The sequence below is a fragment of the Apis laboriosa genome, unplaced genomic scaffold (genome assembly GCF_014066325.1).
Source record: "Apis laboriosa isolate Shangri-la unplaced genomic scaffold, ASM1406632v1 scaffold42_cov153, whole genome shotgun sequence".
NCBI lineage: Eukaryota > Metazoa > Arthropoda > Insecta > Hymenoptera > Apidae > Apis > Apis laboriosa.
In genome coordinates this window covers 2190191-2214010 of record NW_025223257.1, presented here as the reverse complement: position 1 = coordinate 2214010, position 23820 = coordinate 2190191, and the positions used below count along the sequence as shown (strand labels likewise).

The following is a 23820-nucleotide window of genomic DNA, read 5'->3' as shown; positions in this document are numbered from 1 at the left end:
CCGCGAAGAAAATCACGCATTCCCCATTCCCGCGAATACATTTCAATATTTAGGAACGATGCCTCCCGACTGCAAACGTTCCTCGTGCACGGTGTTCTTTGAATAATTTTCGAAGCGGAAACATCTCGCGATGCGTGCTGATTTTTTTCTCCACATACGTACCAGTAGATATACGTAGCAATACGCGCAATAGTGTTCTTGAGAATATGTTCGCGAGATCTTTTTTTTTTTTTTTTTTTTTTTTTTCGATGGTTATATGTAGATTATTTGCTAAGAGATTGGTTCTGTTTGGACGTGTATCTATCGCTGATGGAGTTATTCGTGCCAGTTGAAACGGCTTTTCTACGTTTGTAGTTTGAAAAAGAGCATTTCGTTATCGGGGAATTTTCTCATCTAATACATTACAGATAATACGCCGCCAACTATCTGTTTTCTTATCGTGATGCATACACGATTCACTTTTTTTTTTTAAATGGTCGACACAGCGAAATCGATTTAATTTTACACGAGATAAGGGTGCATTACGTTTATGCATGTGAAATGTCTTCTTTCTATTTTTTTTTTTTTTTTTTTTTAAATAAAACTTTGGACGTATTGTAATTATTCGTTTTTCTCGTCGAACAAAAATTATCAGAATATTTCCTCCTTTTTTTCATCTTGAATCGTGAATTCTTTAATTTCACTTTAATTCTATTCTCGAAACTTCCCATTCTCCAAAAACCAAAAAAAAAAAAAGAAAGAAAGAAAGAAAGAAAGAAATGACCACAGCGAGAAACATTGACAAGCTTCCGATCGCTTTTTACCATCTCCTCGAACAGCACAAATCGCTCGCAGCTTTTCTTGCTCTCTCTTTTTTCCTTTTTCCCTATCCGTCCTTGAAATCTCCGTCCAACAACGAGCGCATAACGGTCTCTCCTAGAGATGGGATCTGTCGCGATCGACGATGAAGATATCTTCGCCAGAGCCATTCGATGTCCTCTGGATCTGGAATCCGAATGCGGTCGATCATAATAGTCTCGAGTAGGTAGAGGGCGGAGGAGGAAGAGGTATCCCCGAGGAGGCGGGAGGGGGCTGAATCGAGAGCCACACCTCGAATTCGCGGCATTCCTGATACGTGTAGCCAATCTCTTCTAGCTCTCTCGCCTCGAGATCTATCCGTGTCGCACTCATCCCTTGGCACGCTCCTTTCCATCCAAAGAATCGATCGATCCATCGATCGATCGCGCACGCGTGCATTTCCTGCTCGCGCATAAAATACCGCGAGCCGTTGGTTATCTGGTTGGCCGGTCGTTAGCCCGGCCGTTTTTCCACGCCGCGGAAAAATCGGTTCGTGCGGATAATAATCGTGAACTATTACGTATTACGGATTATGTACACGTTGCGAAGCGATGAATTATCGTTGGATCGATAGAGAACGTTTTTTTCTTTTTTCTTTTCATTACGAGGATATATTGGGAAGAATCTTATGTATGTTTTCCTTCCGCTTTTTACATGGAAGATCGAAATTGCTTATTTTTTGGTAGATTGGTAGATTGCAGATAAATTGCAAATTAATTAAGTGTAGAAGATTGTCTCGTTGACCTTTATACGTCCTTCTGCCTTGAAAAATTACTACTTCTATTTCGAACAAGGTAGATTTTTTTTTTAGAATTAAATTTTAATTTAGAATTAATTCTCTCTCTTTTATATATTAAAATTGTATCTTAATATATGGATAGAAGTTGTGATTATTCGAGGATTAAATTAATGGAAAGATTATAGCGAAATAGAGAAGTGTTGTTTGGATTATTTGAATGTTAGGAGAACGAAGCGATTACGAAGGAATTGCCCAACCATACGAAATTGGCCAGTCACTTCGCCTTGAAAATCGTATAGTAAGTACGATAAATTACCAACGACGAATAAAAAAAGAAATTCGTCGAAAGTAATCGGCGATCCTTGAAGGTAAACACATAGAATTTCGTGATCGATACGCAGCTCGCGTGAATAATCAAGCCTTGCCGGTCGTAATACCGGCCATTAATCGATCTCAACTTTGTCTTTATCTACGGACAACGTTAATCGTTTGATAAGAGTCCCTCGATTACACGTATCGGTTATATATGTCTGAAGGAAATGTAATTATTTTCGTCGCGACGGATTTCGTAGATATCGGCAACGTTTGCTCAAAGAAGTTGAGTTTATTGTTTCGATAAAATTGCACTCCCTGATGCTACGTTCTCGAAATGAAATATATTCCGATTGCGATCGAATTTTCTTCAGCGAATTGACTAAAAATTCGACAGATAAGATTTTTTTGTCGAACGTTTTTTTAACGGAGCTTTTATAAGGTTATTGAATTTTATTTCAACTAATTATATACGCGATACCGGATCTTTTGTAAATACAAGGCGTTTCATTTTCGAGGCGACGTACACGTTCGTACGATTGTCAATCAAAAATCAATTCATTCGTTAATTATTATAAATTTTCTGGTATTTCCCTTCGAAAACAATAAACGCGTACGATATTAACGATTATTATTTAGATAAAGCATTATCACTCTTGAATTATTGTTCCGAGGAACAAATGCATTCGTCAGTTAATTATAACAAATTATCATTCGTCATTTCAATTATTTGGGAAAAGATCTTTCCGTGTTATCCGTCTTGACAAAAAGAATATAATTATCAATTATCCGGTAAACATATATATAAAAGAAGGATATATATATATATGAAAGAAAAAAAGAGAATCAGGAAATTTCCTCTAAAATTTTGTTTATATAATAATTTGTAATTAATAATATTTATCACGATCGTATTATCATTAACTGTACAAAATGATTCTATTCGATTGTTCACATTTTTTTTCTGTAACGATTAAGAACAGGAAAGAAAAAATAAATGAATAAATTTCTAATCGATGCGTCACGTATCATGGGTGGTTAACACTCGGATCGAATGAAAAATGCGCTCGACACGGCGAGTAATCGATCTTAATACCGATCTCCCGTATCTATTCCCGCTCGTCCCCTCGCCACGGCACGCAGATCCCGCGGTTTCGCGATAAAAACGCAATATTCTGCAACCGACTGCAAGATAACGCGTTCCATATTGCAGAGAGCTAACGAGATAACAGCACTCGCGTTATTTACGTACGCGCGCGGAGCATTGTGCTGCATCACCAGCTTTTTCCCTATTTCGATCCCCCTTTCTATCCGCCATTTTTCTTCCCCGTGATATTGATTCGCGCAAAACCGGCCCCACTATTTCGATATTCAAGTTTATCTCGAAAAAGAAAAAAGAAATTATTTTATCTCGAAGGTTTCGTTTCATCTGGGATCAACCAGGATGAATTTTGTTCTTCTTCTTCTTCTTCTTCTTCTTCTTCTTTTTTTTCTCGATGTATTATCAAGAAGAAACTAAGAAAACTAGCTCGAAACTCATAGCTATATCACATAAAACCAATTGCAATATTTGATGGATGAATTTCGTTCTTCTTTTCGATATCTCAAACCTTAGGAAGGTTAATTAAGAAACAATCATCTGTATAAAATTCGATATTCAATTTTATGTATATTATATTATTGAAAAAAAAAGGAAAAAGAAAAAGGAAAAAAATTTACTGGATGATTATATCGTTATTTCGTTTCACCTGGTGGCGTCGATGGATAAATTTCGTTCGTTCCAAGAACTTAAGTAATCGTCAAACGTTCACTCGATAGAGATATGGAGGGAGACGGAACGATACACGGTGAATTTGGATGACGAAGACGAGCACGAGGCTTTAGGCACGGGGACCTCATTAACGCATCGATTGCTAAATGTCTTCTAATTGGACGGTAAGAGATCGTGGGGAGAGCACGGTTGGTTATCAAAGGGTCGTCAACCTGAGAACTATCGAGGAAATACCTGTAAACACGAGCATATACGGGTATAGATACAGTATCACGCGTGAATCCGTGAGTCGATGGATGGAAGCCTGTTGATAAGCGCGATCACGCGATCTCTCGTTTGCGGCTCGAGTCTGGAAAAGTGTTGATGGATCAATAGGAAATTGGAAAAACGTAGATTATTAACGATTCTTCTGATTTATTCTTCTTATCGTGTATTATCATCTCGATAATAGTTTATATCAACCGTGAACCGATACAACTATAATTTCAAGAATATTCGTGAAATTATTTCGAAGGAATATTTATATATTCGTTTGAGTTACGAGTGGAAATGCAAAAATGTGATTCAGAGAGAGAGGCCGCATTTAAAATGCAAAGATTCTACTTCCATTAAAATTCAATATATCGATTCAAAGAAAGAAAGAAAGAAAGAAAGAAAAATCTTGCAAACACACGATATAACGCAAGAACAAAGAAAGAGAAGACGAAGCTCGATCGTTAAATTTCTTCGATTCCCTCGAATTCGTTCAAACGTAGAGGAAAGAAGAAGAAGAATCACGGTCGTTAATTTTCTTCCTCACCTTCGCGATTCCCTCGCGAATTCAAATTAATTAGCAAGTATACAGCGAGAAGGTAATTTCGCAGTCGATCGAAGGCGCGCAATAAATTTGTCGCGTTTCGCAAATCGTTCGCAAAGCGAAAGCACTTTTGCAACGTGGTGTCGCGTAAAGTATGTTCGCGTTCTACGCGGTAGAAAGCTGTTCGTAGGAAGAAAGAGGAAAGTGTCATCGTTCAAACGGGTATTTTCGATATACGTGAACACGAGAGTTGGAACGCGCGCACGTTTGAGACGAGTCGACGTAGCGGGCGACGCGGTCGGTGAAAGTCATTTAGCCGCCGGTGGTGGGCTGATTATTATGCTATCCGGGCAATCGTCATTCAATTATTACACTCGGTGACCCCCGTCTTCGCGCCGCGTAATTACGTGGATTGGAACAGAGAGCGGGCCGCCTACTGCGCCGCGCGAAATTCAACCTGTATGCAAATGATCGGCCGTTCAACACTTTTCGAATTCAATTTGCGTACACGCGTCTCGTGTCGTTGCACGCCAAGCCTTGGAAAACACACAAGTATCGTTCACTGTGGCGGACTGTTTTCGGCTCAATTTTATGGCTCGAGAATCGGAAAAAGGGAGTCGCGTATTTGCGGAAGTGGATATCTGACCGTGACAGGAATTATTTACTGCGTATCTATTTGTGTATCTATTGTATTTGGAGGAACTTTTGGGGATTTTTCTTTTTCTTTTTTGACTTCGAAAAAAGATTTATATTAGGAATTGGAGATCTTTTCGAACCGGTCGAAGTCGGTCGATTTTGTTTGCTTTTTAAGCAGCCTATATTTATTATTTATTCGTTTAAAAGATTTACATCATCGAAACGGTTAAACCTTGAATTCCCTTTGGAAGAGAAAAAAACGAACGATGAAATTGAAAAGTCGTCGGCGCAAATATTTTTTAATCGAAGTTATTTTTGTACGTTCCGATATACCTATTATTGACTGCGACTGACTTTCGAGTAGCAAGACTCTCGAGTCTCTCGTTAAACAACGCGGTATTAGAGATGTCGGTCTTCGAAAGATTCGCAAATAAATTGTTGCTTGTCGCGCGTATGGAAGGAAGATAATGCTCGGCGTGAAAAATAAAAATATTTATTCCACCAGCGGCGAGGCGATAAGGTTTATTGACTCGCAATTACACCGCGTCGAATTAAATCGAATGGACATGCAAATGATCCCGAAGGTGTTGAACGGTTTACAATTTCACATCGCATTTGCATACGCCGTGAACAATGCAAAACGTGTCTGGGGCGTTTTTTTCAATTTAAAAAAACTCCGATTATTTCCACCGATGACACAAACTCGTCGGGATTTTAATTGCATCCACCTCGCGTATCGTTAATTAATCGAACATCTCTCTACCAAGAGGAAGAAAATGGCGGACGGGGGAGGGGGGGGGGGAAGTAGTAGTGTCGTTTACGAACGAAAAAGATTCACTGAAGCGCATTCAGGTGAATCGTTTGCCCGTGAAGAATCGAGAAACTCGATAAAGTTGAATTGAAAAGTATTGGCACGGTGCGTGGCCAACGCGGGGAGTAATGCGATAGGCGTTGTTGACTCGCGATTATAAACGTGTTGCGCCGCACTGCAATGAGCTTTACGATCGCCCCGTTGAATATAAAACGCGGATCACGGGTTTTCGAGGAAGTTGCACGCCCCGACGTCCTTGATTCGGTTCGGCGAAATTTTTTTTCTCCCCGGAATGAATGTATTTAAACGCTCGTATCTTTTTTTTGATTTATCGCGCGCGTGTATCGCGTACATTGTGCACACTTTGGATCGTAAATAGCAGATAAAAAAGAAAAAAAATAAAATAAAATAAAGCAAAGTGGAATAAAAAAAGGGGAGAGGGGAAGGAGAAACGAACATTGTCGTCGCGATGCATGGAATGATCGATAAAACAATCTCTCGAGAGTTACGCGAACATTTTTTTTTTCGTTTTTTTCATTTATCACTTTTAATTCTTCGATTTCTATCCGTTATTAAAAAAAAAAAATCTAATCGTTTCCCTCCCGATCCAAAAAATAACCATCTAAAACGAAACGTTAAAAACAATGGAGAGGAGAAATTGAAACAATTTCTAAGACAGAATTTCAAAATAATCTTCGCCCGTCTCTATCCTTCGAGAATCTCCACTACGAATCTCGAACCTTTTAAAAAATTACGCGCATATTTATGAAACCGGACGTACCGTGAATATGATTCGTTCTCTTCTAATTAAAACGAGCAACGAACTGTGCCCAGGTACAACAGTGTATCGCGAACAGATCGAAGTATTCGAGCCACGGGCGCAAAATAACGATCGCTAATGATGTCGGTCTTCGACATTCTCTCTCTCTCTCTCTCTCTCTCTCTTTCTCTCCGTTTCTGTCCGTCGATCCCATAGGCAGTGCCTCCATAAATCACTCGCTCGCCGTCAGACGTATGCAGATCATTCTCGTTCCTACCTCGGGAAAATAAGTCTTCTTTTGTGCACGAGTGTTCTAAATTACGAAACGTGTGTCTCGTTCTTCGAAACGGATCGAAGACGAAGTAATTAACGCGTGGGTTCGAAGATCGAAACATCTGAGGAGGGGGGAGGGGAGAGGAGCCCTTAATTATCTCATTCAATATTTGCCACGCCGAAAACGCGCGGTTCAATTTTCATCGAGATATATATATATATATGTGTGTGCGTATATATATATATATATATATTCGGCTTTTGTGTTGGTTTGCGGAATCGAGCGCGATGATAGGAGAGGCGGGAGGGGGAGGCGGGCTTAAGCGCGAATACCAGACACGAACACGATCGATCGAAATATATTCAGGGACGCGCGATTCATTCATACGATATAATGGAATATGCCGGGGAACGTGCACACACGTGGAAACGCGACACGATTTCGCACGCACGCGGTCTTCTTCGCTCTTGCCGCGAAACACCTGATCGAGAATCGAGTCGAGTCGAGTGTTTGAGAATCGAACATTTTCGAGCTCGAGGCTCGTACGTGTAAACGTGGACCGAGGGATTGTCGAGTTTCTGCTTTTGAAAGGCAAAGATGGGATGGTGATGGTTATCGTTATTAATAATAATACAATCTCCGTTTTTCTTCTTTTTTCTCTCTTTTCTCTTTTTTTTTTTTTTTCTCCGATTAATACTTTTCGATATTTCTCTCTTGACGATTCTTTTCGTCAAATTGTTGTTCGATTCGAACGAGTTTTATTTTATCGCGATATCGTGCGGAACATTGTTAGGCACCACTTTTAAAAATATCCCGGCAAGTGTGATAGTCGTGCGGGTATTAATAGAGCGTAATACTATGCGCTATATTCTGTCGAATGCTATAGCGTGTGATACAAAGTTCGATGTATCAACACGAGATTGTACTCGACACACGTTATTGCGTGATTAGTTTTTGTATATATATGTGTATATATTTCGGATATAGTGAAAACAGAAGCTTAGAAGCTTCTTTGTTAATTTAGCAAAACACGTTCTTTTCTTTTCCACGTTACGAATAAATAAACAAAAATCGATATTACGAATGAAAAAACGAACTCAGAATTACGATACACATTTCAAAAACCATAAAAAAAAAGAATCGTATCGACCATTATTTCGTGTCATTATTTCATCACAATTCGAAGAATCTCACCTCATTTTAAATCACGATATACACCTTATATATATATATATATAGGTCGATCAGCTGGCCTGGCCGTGTGAATAGTTGGAATTCCGCCTCTGGGTGGCGATCGCATAGGACTCGCGGGAAAATGCGTATTTAATTTCAATATCGAAACTGAGATAACGCGCGCTCCACGCCTCGTAACGCTTTCTAGGTATGCGGTTGTGAAATCCTCTCGGCTGGTCATTATGTCAGTTTCATAATGCCGCGAGTGCTCGGAGGCGTACATTTTTGATTCCTGTCGCGTCGCAGCCCGATATTGCATCGATTTTCCTCTTTTTCTCGCTCGCGTCTCGGCCCCGCTCTTTTCTCTCGGCCCCGAGCAACGGAATTCTAATCCTCAGCCACTGTTGAATGGACAAAAATGGGGAACGCGAATATCCCGCGCACGATTCCTCGCGAGCCCGTGTTCCATGCGTCCCCCGATCGTTTGGAAAGTATTTCGATTCAACGGAATTCCCTCGACGTTTTGCTCGATTTCTTGAAACGATCCACCACCTCCCCCCGTCGCGTTTTTTGATCAGCGTGGCGGTGGCTCGGTGCTGTAATTTAAAAGGGATCGGTGCCAAATAGACGCCAAGCATTGGCCTGTTTACAAAGTGTTATTTATCGATGATGGGTAATCGAATTCCTTTATGTTATTTCGCGTGAAATCTGATCCCACTTTTTGTAATTAGAAGCGGAAGATTGAACGTATAAATAGATGATAAATAGATGAGTTTTGTATCGATTTTCCAGAGAGTATTTCGTTCCATTTTCGAGTATTCGACACGATCATTTTTTTCATCCTCGTCCATCACAATTTTTCTAATTTTACTTCGTACACTTGGTATGATGAAAATAGAGCTCAGACTCATTGAACCCTTTTCAACTTCGACGTATTAAAGCGTTCTCTTTTAATTACCAATGACTCACGAAGGTTTTATCTTAGTAACAGAAGGAAGAGAGAGAGAGAGAAAAAAGGAAAAAAAGAAAAAAAAGAAAGTCTGCGACACGAAATTTAATTACGACTCTCATATTTTTACGTCCAATTTTCAATTATAACTCGTTCGCTCACCGCTTCAATCGAGTCGGCCAATCTTTTACGTATCTTGCTTTTCTAATGTCAATTTTGTCGACCCTGTTACAAAGTAAATCCCGTAAACAACACCGATAACCGCGTTATCGTTTCGCGATATTCGTGGGATCCACGATTTTCTCTCGCCTCTCGTCACTATTATTCCTCCTAGTTTCTCGTTTCTTTTTTTTCCTTTCCTCTTCCTCTCGTCTCCCTTCCCCCTTTTTATCCCCACCTTTTTCGCCCCACCAAATTTATTCTCGGATAAGGATCTAAGGGTTACGTGCTTATCTACGATTTTGACGGACGAACCGAAGATTCGAAGAGAAATCCGTGTTCGGATCGATCGTTTGTTGCACGAAGGATAAATTATTCGATGGTTGGAAAATCGCGATGGTATCGCCTCGGGGAGAGGACTGTGTTCGTGATGCAACTCACAAAAGAATCGACACGCCTCGTGTAAAACGTATGCGGCACGTTGACGCGTCGAAAGGAACCGGATACCATGCTCTCGAATTTTTTTTCTTCTCTCTCTCTCTCTCTCTCTCTCGTCCATTCATTCTGATCGAACGGATGCAGGAGCATCCACTTATCTCTTGGATCGAGCCGAACCGAGCCGAGAAACTGATAAAACGGACGGAGAGAAACCGATACGAAACGCAAAAGATCGATAATCCAAGAATGGAGAATGGTAATCCATTACGGGGAAGTAAATAAGTGATCATTATCCACGAATAAAATTACGAGAAGAATTACGATCAAACGCACACGCGTTTGAATACGTTTGTTATATAAATTCCTTATCAATCCATCGTTTCTCGATTTCCTCCTCGATGAAATCGAAAGGAAAATCCTCCGAGGCGATCTGGATTACCGATTCCCCCCCCCTCTCCGAACTGACTGAATGATATCCACGATTCGATCCGAGTTCGCGTCGAGCCACTGCGTTTCCTCGATTGCGCGAGGAATAAATGAACGAGTGAAATTGTTGCTCGATTAATTTATCCTCACTTATCCCGCTTTGTCACTTGATCTTAAACTCGAGTCACGCGAGTTAACTCGAAAGGTGCCGCTTGTTCGATCCGTTTGTTTTTTTTTTCCTATTTTGCAGAAGAGGAGAGATCGAGGCGGGTAAATAGGCGAAGCGAGGGCGATCGAAGCAAAAGGGACGATCGAGGAGGAGGTGGAGGAGGAGGAGGAGGAGGAGGAGAAGGAGGAAGTGGAGATAACAAGGGCATGATAAGCAAGGACACGGGCGTTGGACGAATATCAGGTGACACGGTAGACGGTATCCAAGGAAGGTTGAACGTTGTCCAGGAAGGAAGGAGGAAGGTGTATCGACAGATTCGCCGTCTTGTCTCACGGCAACGGATGTCGGAATGACGCGTCGATCAAGCCGTGGCTGGGCAGAGGGTGCAAGGACTTCGTTAAACGGAAGAAAGTGATAGTCGTGGCTCGCTTCGGAGGAGGCGGAGAGGCGGAGTTCGTTGGAGAAGGGAGAGGAAGAAGAAGGAAGCGTCGGAGATCGTCGAACTTATCAGGTAACTAGATAAGGTATTTTTAATATTCTTTTTTTATTTATTTATTTATTTATTTATTTATTCTTTTTCTCGAGAAAGTTGAAGGAAGCACAAATTTTAATGTTAACGGGTAAAGGAGATGATAAAACTAGTCTTGAACGGGTGTCCGTCCTCTTTTTAAAGTTGATCGTTTTTAAAGTAATGTTTAAAGATCGAAGAAATGGAGATTCATCGGATTGTTAAAATGATATTTAAAATAAACGTTTCGATGTTGAAAGATATATATCTCGTCGTCGCGTGGATCAAAGGCTCCCAATAAACGCAACGTTATTTTCAGAAGCGATCGTGGGCTCATTGTCTCGTCACTCTCCAGCAACGGCGACGGATAACGTCCTCTCGTCGCTATCATGATGTTATCGTTATGAGATTCATCGTATTTCCTTATACCTGACAGTCGAGAATACTGTCGATTACTTCTTCGAACGGAGAGGTGAATAAAATAGAAGGGATCTCGAGCGGACCAAGTAAAAAAAAAAAAAAAAAAAAAAAAAAAAATCACGAAAATCACTATATAAGAGGACACGGAAAAAGGAAAAAGAAACGAGACTACCAAAGAATTTGATTCGGGGAGGAAGAGGGTCAAAGTTAACTGACCGAAAGCACGCAGTAGCAAAGGAAACAGTGATCTCGTTTAACCTTGAAGAGGAGAGAGAAGAGAGAGAGAGAGAGAGAGAGAGAGAGAGAGAGAGAGAGCATCGTAAATCGTAGAACGTAATCGCGCAAGGACAGGCAACCGACTGTCCGTGTGGCTGTTGCGTTGGAAGGGTGCCGATAAAAGAATAGAGGGGTGCGTGGTGAAACGCGACGAGAGGGTGAAGTGAAGGTGTCCTCGTGGGGTGCCAGAGTGAGCACGATAGCACCTCTGGTGCCCTCGGCCGTGGGTCCCGAGGGGACGGACGCCATGGCGGCCTCTTCGTCCTCGTCGAGCGGCGAGCAACAGTACTCACTCAGGTGGAACGACTTCCACTCGAGCATCCTCAGCTCATTTCGTCATCTCAGGGACGAGGAGGATTTCGTGGACGTGACCCTGGCATGCGACAGTAGCAGCTTCACCGCGCACAAGGTCGTTCTCTCTGCGTGTAGTCCTTACTTCCGCCGCCTCCTCAAGGTCAGTACTTTTTCTCCTTTCGTTTCTTTCCCTTCTTTCTCTTTCTTCTTCTTCTTTTTTTTTCTTTTTGGATTTTGGATTTCAGGCATTTGCACTTTATACGAGGTGTCTCTCTTTGCACAATTTTATTTATTTATTTATTTATTTATTGATTTCGTGAAAATTAGTAAAAGCAACGTTAGTCACGTCGAAGAGCTTATATTGATATCGAAAAAAGATTGAGAAACATAGGAATCAATCAATTAATTAAGAGACAGTATCGTTTTTTTTCTTCAATTTATTATTAAATCGTATACAAAATTTCGCGTCCACTCTCAATTAAAATATCGCGTTAAATTATAACCTCGAATATATGATTTTCCTTTTCTTAGCGCAATTTATGTATTTTTTTCAACGATGCATCGGCTATCTCTGTTTTCTCTTCGATTGGTAGAAAATAGTGAAATCGATTCGAACAGGTTAATTGTATTGCGAAAAAAAGGGATGACGTTCTCGGTGGAATTCGGCGAACGTGTTACGTTTCGATATTCTGTTTTGCCAAATTGCCGCGCGAAGTGAAATCGCTTTCGCGGGAAAAATTCGTTCTCGGTCCGCCGGTGCATGGAGAAGCAATCGTATAACAATTGTATTTTAATTTGCACGAATAATATTTGATGTTCTTCCATCGTTGGAAACTCACGAAGAATGGATATTTCGGAATAACAATTTCGATCGAGGAAAACAATGTGTTCTATTCCCCGCCCTGCGTGGGCGCGAATTATCGTGGCAAAGAAAAAGTAATTTTTTTTTTGTATTTCTTTTTCTCAACCGACCAAGACGGATAGAGGGTAGAGATAGGACACCGATTCCTTCGACCGCTACAATTTCCTGTAACGTCAGTCACATAAATCGCGTGTACAACATTGTTGCATGAATTAGAATCGTACCATGTTATTTTCCTTAATCAAGCCAGGATAATTGCTATCATTTCCATTGCGGTCTTTGCAGTAATAAAAAAAAAAAAGAAAGAAAGAAAGAAAGAAAGAACAAACCTGTAGAATTTAATATCCATTTAATGCAAGTGAAACGAACGTGTTTTAATACGCGTTTGTATCAAAACCTTCTATTACCTTTTAAATTTTCTTGAAAATTATTCGAGAAATCGGGTATGAAAAGGCCAATTTACACCGTGCCAACGTTCTCGTGCGCATAATGCACACGAGAGTCAATAAAATTCGGACGATTCATCCCGTTGGTGATTTCGAGAACGGAAGAAAGTAATTACGGCCACCGTGAAGGGAAGAAACGACTTCCGGCTGGATTTACATAATAAGTGGACCCCTTCGAGCGTCGTCAGGGAATTCGAATCGTTGGCCAAACGATTATCGATCACTCGAACGTGTCGTCACGACATCGTCCATCCCCCTTCGAGAACCCCTCGTTTTCCCCCAATTCTTTTCTTTCTCGATCGATAGAAAGAGACTTCTAAATCGTTTCGACCTTGGATAAAACGATCGATAATCGAGACACCATTTGGAGAACGGAATTGAAATTCAGAGAACGGAAATTCAATCGGCGAATTATTTCATGTATTTTAATTTTACCCGCACTATCCGAGAGGAGAAATTTATGGAAAAACTAGATACGCGTAGATATCCAAAGAATCCCTGGTCGAGTAATGTCGAGTATCTATGGATTATTAAGCTCGATAGAATTTTTTCCCTCGAGATATAAATCAAACAGATTGTAGAGAGAACCTACCTACCTATTTATGCTTTCGTTTCGTCGATACTTAAATATACGAATTAAATACAGTTTCAAAAAAAAAAAAAATGTAACGTTAGTTCGATAGTTTATTTAAAAATTCGCAAAATGGGGGAAAAAAAGAATAAGGATCGTTCCACATATTACATTGCCCGGCTCGGCAAGAGATCGACATCGGCTAGGCCAACTCGACTTTCTAATTGACGTGTACCGCTAATTGATTTTAAGTGTCAGTCACGGTACTACTTGCTCTTGAGCATCGAGTTAATAACGATTCGTCCTCGTGTTTGCGACACTACGTCATACGAGAGGAGCGAGAAGCAGTGTAATATCGCCGCTTAAATATAAGTCACGCGGACGATGTAATAAAAATCATGCGTTGCGCGGCCACGAAGGTGGAGTCTCTGCTCATTAACATCCAACGTTATTATACTTTCACTGGCGTCCCAGTGGCGTTGGAACGTTTGTTTAATATTCGTAGGCACGTCGGGTTGGCGATTATTATTACTCCTGGTTCGCTATGTAAAAATTGTTGAGAGAGAGAGAGAGGGAAATGGGCGTCGTGGAAGGTTGAATTGAAGCCTTGCGGTACAATTGGCCAGGATTAACAGCGAGGGAAGAGGATCGAAGAGGAGGAGAGTCGGCCGGTCCGAATATTTTCGCGTCCGATATTCTCGATATCGCGCGCAACGAGATAACGAGTCTGCCCGAACCACCTGACAGCCGTGTTTCGTTTTGATTTATGCGTTAGTGCGCACACCGGTGCGACGATTTACGGCAGACCGTTCATTTGACTATCGGCCGGCACTCGATGACGAATCACTGAGTTATCGACTACGTCCGCAATCATATTTGCCAAAATACGATCTCCTCTCCGTGTACGCGATCCCGTGTATCGATCATAAATTTCAACCTGGATCGATAAAATGCAGCACAGACAATGGCCCGTGGCTCGAGAGATAAAATTTCCGGGGATGCGCGATCGATCGATGCGAAAATTCGATATATTTTGAAGGAAAATTCTAATAACGCGATATTATCTCTAATATTTTAATCATCTTCAAACTTTTTCGAACGCTTCAATTGTTAAAAGTTCTTTTGAATCTTCATTTACGGAATATTTAATAACACTAGTTGTTGGCTTCTTCCGCGTATCCATTCCAACATAGTTATCATATACGCGATGTTTATTTATTAGATTAGAATACTTTCTTTTTTTTGACGACATCTTCGTCTCCTCCACCGAGTTTCGATCCAGTTTCTCAGCTCTCTCTCTCTCATTAAATTGATCGTAACTTCGCGCAACGAACTTACGATGAACGCGGCTCGAGGCAAGATAATTTCGCTTGGAATGAAGAGAAGCCAAGGCAAGTGTCCAGCCAAGTTGCAGCAATGTTATTAAAACACGCGTGTAACGGCGTGTCATTCTCCTCCCCGCGGAATAAGTACAAGATGCATCGGAAGTTACGGTAATAACGCTGCTGGAAGATTAATTCTTCTCCACGGAGCGGTGGTGATCGCGGTCGCCGTGGAGCATTAATGCAGTTATCTCGATGCGTGACAGTCTTGGAAAGGAGTGCCTTCTTAGCATGGATCTTGACCGATCCAGGGGAGGAAGGAGAGAAGGATATACGGTGGAAAACAGGCTTGACTAGTTCTCATAGTTTATGGCCGAGTTAATGCCTACGATCGTATCGAACCTCGGGGTAAATTGTTCTATGATTTCTCTACGATCTACTCGATATCTTCGATATAAATTTCACGGATTCCATCCTCCGTGATAATTCCGCGTGTATAATGGAAAAGTAAAAGATAAAGAAGAAAGAAAATCACACAGAACCACAGATCGCGATTCACAAATAGATCGCTACATTGTGATGTGATTCGTTGATTCGAGGAATCTGAATGCGTTCTCGTTGAACGGACTGTTCTGGAATGCGTTGGAGAAGAAGAAGAAGAAAAACTCGAATCTGCGTGGAGGGAAAACGATCGAAAATCGAGGTGAATTCGTGTTTTATCGAGAGTTTCTTGGTTCTTGGCTTTACGAGATGCGGTATGAATATTCGAATCATCGAGGTAGAGTTATTCGGATTTGATCAGAATTGTCGACGAAGAAGTCGCTGGAATCGTAAGGCTATATTAATCGCAAGATAGAGGTGTACGCATCGCGAGAAATATGTGGCGTGAAAATAATGATATAAAAGGGACGGATGGGCGCGAAAATGGAAGCGACGACAGCGTTATTTCGAGCGTTATTTGGAAAAGCAATATCGCCAGTGTGGTAAATTACAATGAGGTGAGGCCGGGTGAGACGCGTGTTATAATTGGAGAACTAAAGGGCGGGTGAAATCCAATCGATCCGATCGAAATTGATATCGCTATCGGTGCAGGATGGTTTAAAACATAGCAATAGTGAATACAAAGTTTACGAGAAATAAAATATTATATTGTTTACGCGAGAAAGAGAGAGAGAGAGAGAGAGCTTGTTATCGCGAAATTGTCAACTTTATCAATTTTTATCGATATTAATATATAAGCCATCAAAGAAAGTAGATACGTTTATGAAGTAAAATTCTTCGTATAAATCTCTCGTTCATAATACCGTACACCTTCCAGTCGGATCCTCTAGAGATCAAGCGTGTTACGAAAAAAATTATTCTTTTAATTCGAAAATTTGACTCGATCGGAATCATCTCTAGGACTTTGAAAAAAAAAGAAAAAAAATCTTGGAGGATCGTTAACAACAAAAATAAAAATCTCGAGAAAATGTGAAAACCGTTTGTTCCGAATATAAACGAGCCAAGCCATCCAACCGGAGAGAGGGTTGACGATCGAAGCTAGAGAGGTTCGGTTAACCCAAATCCAATTCCTCGCCTCGTCCGTGTCTCCGAGAGGGAATCTGTTTCGAAAGAAAACACGAAGAGGAAGGGAAGGGGGAATCGATGGGAGAGACTTAGCCGCGTATCGTGAAGGAAAGAACGACACGTGGTGAGAGCAAGGAACAGAAAATTACGCTTGCACAATCCCATCGCGTGGCGCGGTGGCGGGCAAGGTGCTCCATATTCTATATTTAAAGGCGTGCGCAGGCCTCCTCTCCGGCCTTTGAAAAGAGAGAGACGGAGGGAGGATCTTAACACGTGCGTGTGCGTGAGTACGCACGCGCTCACGATCCCTCGCCCTCGCGTACTCGCGCGCTACTTGCTCGCTCCTCTTCGTCTCGTGACCGATCGCATTTAAATTTACCAATGCGATGCTCGCCGTCCAGGCGTCGGGGAAGAGGAGAAGAAAGAAGGAATGAAAGAGAGAAAAGAAATAAAAAGGGCACGCTCTGGAAATATACGGGAGAGGACGCTCGATCTTATTTGTTTCCGGTTGCTCGAGCGGTGATTCTGAAACGTGGCCTGTAACGAGAACCTCTTCTCGTGGAGGAGAAGAAAAAGAGAGAGAGAGAGAGAGAAAAAGATCGTGACGTCTATTTTCTACCCGAAGAGCCTCGAAATCGTTCGAGGATCGACGACGAGGATGCTACGAGTTGGATGGTGGAAAGAGAGGAATCACTTTGAGATCCGCGGATGTAATTTACGAGCGTGTAAAGGAGACACCGCGAGAAAATCTCTCTTGACTTCTTTTCGAAGCGAGCGTTCAGCTTATTTACGAGAATGATTTTCGAATACTTTCGAAGAGATACGTCTCGTATTTCGTATAGTATCTCCGTATATCGGATCGAAATTCGCGTCTATTTCGAGTTTAAAGAGATATTTCGTTGTCGTGCTTTCGAAAGAATGGGGGAAGAGGGGGCGGCTCGTACGATGGTGAAAGCGAAACGGAAAGAAAGAATGAAAAGATCGATAAAATAAACTGTTACGCTCGACCCAGCGTGTACGTTTCGAATCTATCTTTATATTGTGTCGTGTTTCATTGATGAGCCGATCTCTCTATGCAATGAGAACAATCGGTTTACATCCCAGGGTAAAACACTCGTGTCAATTATACGATACAAAGTGAGAAACGTGCGATTTCTTGTTTCGTATTATTCTCGGAATCGCGGTATAGATAAGCAAACGGAACCCAGGCTCCAATCAAATCCTCTTGCTCTTTCCGTCTCGCAACGTCACGGCTGTTTACGATTACGCGCGTCATGGCCAGCACACCCACGCGACGAGCAAAAAGCGAGTCGTATAATGGCGAGTCGAGTAATGATTCTCACCAGCCGGTGGAGTAACGATCCGATGGAAACTTACGACCGGGGATCCCCACCTAACCGAACGGACGTAACCGCATAATTGTACGGTTCAACGTTTCTCGACGAATGCCATCTGTCGTTCTCCAGAAAAACGTCTCGTTACTTATTACGATCGATGCTATTACTACTCTCTTATCTCGTTTTGCGCCGTTTTTTTCTGCGTAGAATCAACTGGATGGACGGCAAGCAGCCATCGATGTTTAACTTGGACGCGATCGCGCGATCCATTTCCTGGAATTTTCGCAAAAATTATTGTAATCGGTATCTTCGTTATTCTCCTGTATCGTTCGAACGATGTCGATAATTTTGATTATCGATGAAAAAAAAAAAAAAAAGAAACAAACAAAATGGATTGACGAGAAAAGATGTTTATAAAGAGTGTTGTTTGAATTTTGATCGTGATAATCGGTACGTGTTCTAGTATTTAAGCCAGACATGTTGGCTCGACAAATATCTAGCAATTATACAAACCCTATAGAATGGCGTAAATTGACGTCTACGACACCGAGTGTGTGTTTATTCTATCTTATTAGATAATACCGCTCCATTAATCCGATATTTGATCAATTGATCGTCGTTTGGGTAATCGAAACTACGGCTGAAACTTCCTTCTTAGTTTGCATCACGATTTATCAAGCGCTAGCCAATAGCAGTAACTTTCCGACTCTAGCAAAATCGATAACTCTAATACGTAACGTAATACCAGCTACTTCGTCGAGTAACATTCCAAACTTACGCCATATTTAAACGGAGAGAATGACTCGATCCTGAGAGCTATCGGAGGGAATCGTCGACGGGAAAAACGTCGTACTCGTTCTCGAAAGCCTCGATCATATATCTCGGATGATACGTTTCAATTTTCCTCGATACGAGAAAAAGGTTAGGAATCGGTTGATCTTGCGAGACGTAGATGGTGCTCCATTCGCTGGACCAGTAGAAGAAACGCAAATGTTCTACGCGTTAAAAAAGGTTGGCAGCGCGCGTGCTTTAATGTTACGCGGGTACGTGCAGCGTAAGTGGTTCTCTAGAAACCGTAAAGGAAAACAAGCCACGATTTCATGACGTTACCTCGGATATACGGCGTCGTTTAACCCCTCTAACCCGCGTACTTCCTTCGACGAAGGTTCCATTAATGGGCCGCGTTTCTAGCTCGAATGACGTTTGAATTAGAAAGACGAGAAAGATGAGAAAGAGGTCTGCGCTTTTAATTTTTTCCCTTCCTTTTTATTTTTATTTTTAGCTTCTTTTTTTTTTTTTTTTGCTTTGTTTTTCGTTTCTTTTTTTTTCTTTCACTCTCCCTCTCTCTTTCGTTTTATTCGGAGATAAGTATCAAATAAAGTTTGTCAAGATGTTATGACGTTTGACGTAGTATAGTCTGGAATATACGAAGATATACTGGAATTATTTTGGAATTAATTAGAAATACGTGTAACGAAACGTTTTTTTCTCTACCCGTTCTCTTCTCTCTCTCTCTCTCTCTCTTTCTTTCTTTCTTTTTCTCGTTCTTCCGTTCTCTCGTCTCGCCTCCCTCTGTGATCCATGTGCAAGGGAATAACTGGAATTGGCGCGGATTCGTTAAAATGTCTACGGTTGCACTGCTATGATGAATAACTAGAATTTCAGTGTGTTTCTCTCAACAATAATCGATGGCATTTAACGATTGTAAATTTTATGCGCGACCTTTGCTCGGCCGTCGCGACTTCGCATTAAAAATAAATTAAGAAGAAAGATGCCGAATATGATATTGAATACTGTGCCTTTCTATTTCGTTTCCATGAAACGAGCAACATCGAAAACAGCCATGGATTAATAAGACGATTTTTTTGCTTTTACGTATTATCAATTTTTTTCTTCCTTTTTTTTATTTTTTTTTATTATTCTTTTCTTTTCTTTTCTTTTTTTTCTTTTTTTTTTTTTTTACTTTGAAAAACAAAAACATCATTCAACAGACAATATAGTTTTATCCAACGATTAAGACAATGTCGAGCCTAAGTTAAATTTAGAGACTATAATAATAATACCTCAGTCATTAGCGTTTTACATTAATGCGTTGAATTATAAACATGATGCAACATGCATTTCAACGAATCCATGATACCAGTTTGAAAGCAAAACAACGCGACACATTTACCAGACTCAACAAAACCAGACGAATGAATTATTATTATTCGTCTCCAATTAATTAAATTATTTTCGAACGATCATACCATCTCCTACCAGTTCTAATAAACTCGTACACGTCATACGCCCCGTCATACGAAAAACTCTCTCGTCCCACTTCCTACGATAGAATATACTCGTTTCCCTATACAGGGATCCCTCCCGCCCCCCTTCCATTAAACCGATATCGGACCGGTGAATTATCCTAACTGACTCATTTCTATCGCCAACGCATCGAACCACCAATCTCTGTGGCCCACCGCATCTCGTAACTTTCTACATCCGTATCTATCTCGTAGTACGTATCGCGTACGATATACGTAGTACGATCACGTACACGTGGACGAATCGATCAAAGATTTATTCCACACGATTCGATCGGGCGGCATTACGATATACAACATGTGTCTGTGTCTGGCCGCGATACGCCGCGACCATGAATAATTTGATTCTGGTAATCAGGTCGAATCGTCGTACGTCGCACGATTTCGAGTGGCGTAGAAATATTTTTTCGTACAAGACGTCGGTACCGCGTCGAATTTAGACAGCCGTAGTACATCTGTCGACTATAATATCCATTGACTCGTAAGTAAGTATGTACCCCAACACTGTTGCGCGGAAACAGACGCTGGCCGCGTGTAACCCGAGTGTTACCGCCTGTGTGCGTGCACACGTATCACACATAGGGAATATACTGGTCGCTAGTCTTAAAATAAGACCGGCCACCGCACCGTAATAAATTCTGCGTGCCTCCTCCTCCTCCCCCTCGCGTATCGTGCGTGCGTGTGTCTCCTCTTCCAAGTGTCAGCCGAAGAGAGACGGAGAGGCAGACGGAGAGAGAGAAAGAGGGAGGCAGGGTGGCGGAGGGAGCGGAAGGAGAGGAAAAAAAAGAGAGGAAAGAGAAAAAAGGAGGGAGAGAGGAGAGAGAGAAAGAATAAAATGAGTCACACGTCGGAGGGATCGAAAAGACGCGGCGACCCCTTCCCCTCTTCTTCTTCTTCTTCTTCTTCTTCTTCTTTTCTTCTTCTTTTCTTCTTCTTCTTCTTCTCGTCTCCAACCCTATCTTGTCGAGTGCGCACCAGAAGCACGCGCGTTACTTTATAAATGTGCTCGCCAGAAGATGTTGCTATATATGTTAGCGTGTAATTCAAGAATTCGAGCGGCGACACACTGCTCTCTCACGACACACGAAATCCGGAGAAAGCTGACGGAGAAATACACGAGAAGGAGGCGAAGGAGGTGGAGGAGGAGGAGGAGGAGGAGGAGGAGGAGGGACGAAGTTCTTTTTTTTTTTTTTTAATTCGGATATCGTGCCAGAAGGATGTGTCAGAAGGATGTACTTGGCTTTTTAGCTTCTCCCGTTGTTTGGGATATTATTGAGAGAAATTACGATTGTTTTTTTCTTTCTTTTNTTTTTTTTTTTTTTTTTTTTTTGGTCTCTCGTAAGCTGGATCGTCGAATCCTTTTGTTTACGATTTATCCGTCGACGAATACGAACGAGGCAAAGATAGGGGTAGCGCTGATAAAGTGAATGCGCACAAAGTAATCGTGAAATATCCTCCAATATCGCGCAATTATTGTCGTCGGGCAAACAACAGCCCCTTTGTTCACGGTTTTCTTTACCACTGAGTCACTGGATCAACAAAACGTGGCTTTTTCTGCCGACTGACATCCACACCCGCCCGTCCACGCTGATGTTTCTCGAAACATTCGTTTTATTCCCGCCGGTTTTGCGACAATGCATTAACATTCTTTTATATTCAACCGGATCCTCCGCGGTTTCGTTTTCCAGAGGACGCCTCGTCCAACTTGGCTGTTTTATAACGTGGGCATTACTCGCTGGAAATACTGAGCTGAATCATCCTGGTGGCAACGGACTCCCGACAACAGTTTCCAATTTTTCTTTTCCTCGGTTTCAATTTAGCTGGATATCATAAGCTGGATACCGGTACCACGATTTCGTTAATTTCGAGGCAATCTCGGCCGAGTCACTTTCTCTCCAACGTCCACCCACATGGTTCAACACACGCTGCAATACAAGAACGCTATACATTATCGTCTTTTCCCTACCTACCGGAATCGATCATCGAACTGGCTTCTCTACGTTTTCTCTCGTTCCAAACCGATTATTCATTTCCTAACGTCATTGCATCACGCCGTGTTCCTAGAAACACGTAGTCGGCTCGAACACCTTATCGGCAAATCTTATCGAAATCGTACACGTTTAAATTTAAACCGCGATAGATTAACCCATTCGTATCCCTCGCGATCGCCAAGCGAAATAAATAAATCAAAAACCTGTAATTCGTGCCCACCATTGGGTTCACTCACCCACCAGCACGAGAAAATATCTCTTTTACGACACGCGATACATTAAATATTATAGATTCCATTCCTCCTTTTCCTTTCATTTTCTTTTTCTTTTTCTTCTTCTTTTTTTTTTTTTTTCACCCTTCTTTCCAATAAATCTGAATTTCCGCCAAGGGGGAAGCGGGTTGGGAACGAAACGCGTAGAGGAGGAACGTTGCGGGTGGGAGAGGAGGAGGAGGAGGAAGGGGAGGGGGCGTGTGTCACGAGCGTGAAATAGACGCGTGCACGTATAATTACGCTCGCCGTACACCTACGTCGCGTGGACATCGTGTAACGATCCGTTAATAACGTTACCGTTAACCACGCATTAGCGGTCACCGTGGCTATTTGCATATCGGATCGGTAATTTCCATCTGACGCCGGCGGGAGAAACGAGAGAGGAGAGAACGGCACGACGGTTGTGTACCAGTTTGCGTGTGTCGTGTATACCGTGATACATACCGGGAGGATGTGTTAAACGCTGCGCGTTGCTGTCTACTACGTACCCCTTGCTGCGGCCTCTACGCCACGCCATTACGGAGAACCCGTGTATGGTGATTTATCCAACGCGGCCGAATCGAAACCGTCCTCCCGATCCGAAATGAATATATATATATATATATACACGAGTACAAACACGTTACGGATTGAATTTAAAATGCGCGAAGATCAACTCGGCCGATAGCTGAAATAACAGTTACGTTTCTCTCTGCTAACTATCAATTACACACGGTTTTGCGGACGAGTGGTGTGGGAACGTTGGAAGATTAGAAATTCGAAATGTTTGTATCCTTTTTTTTCTTTCTTTTTTTCTTTCTTTCTTTTTTTTTTTTTTTTTCCTTCGTTTCTCGAGATACTCGTGGTATTTCGAGATATTAATACGATGATTTACGCCGGTGTTTTCCAACTTCCTTCGAGCTGCGACTTTTTTTTCCTCCCGTTATTCGAGCACTTTGCAATTCCCTCGTGAGAGAAGGGAAGGAGAGAGTTAAAAAAGTTAGCGGCTTCCGATTAATTAGATTTTTTTTCCAAAGAAGGTGGCAATTGATTAACAACATGGACAACTCCTTGATAGGTTGTTAAGTTGAAATTTTCAGGTTGGGAATCACTGAGTTATATAGCAACGCTGAAAATAAAATCGAATAATTCCAATATTCGTCGATGAGGGATACACGTATATATATATATATACATATATTATCGATTTAGAAGCCGAATTTTATTTCCAGTCCGGTGTCTCGACGCGGATTGCATCTTGCTCTCCCGAGTGTCTTCATATTTTAAAATATCTTGCCTCCCACCGACCAGCCGGCACATCTAAATATATACATACAGCGGTGCTCGTGTCAATTTGCGGGAACGCGGAATGCACGGAGGCCAGAAGGAGAGGGAGACACAGGAAGACTGGACATCGCAC

The 23820-nt window shown here is 41.7% G+C and overlaps 1 protein-coding gene across 9 annotated transcripts in view; it reads left to right on the top strand.

Annotated features, from left to right (window-relative positions):
- The window catches only part of LOC122716162 (protein abrupt-like), a 62580-nt gene that overhangs the window by 8382 nt on the left and 30378 nt on the right, over positions 1–23820 (top strand). For all 9 annotated transcript variants that reach the window (XR_006346972.1, XM_043938989.1, XM_043938990.1 and 6 more), the window contains exons 2-3: positions 10332–10761; positions 11078–11908. Coding sequence is in view for 8 of the 9 variants with exons in the window: in XM_043938989.1 (XP_043794924.1) it covers positions 11702–11908 (207 nt within the window). In the remaining variant the exon portion in view is untranslated. The remainder of the gene's footprint in view (positions 1–10331; positions 10762–11077; positions 11909–23820) is intronic.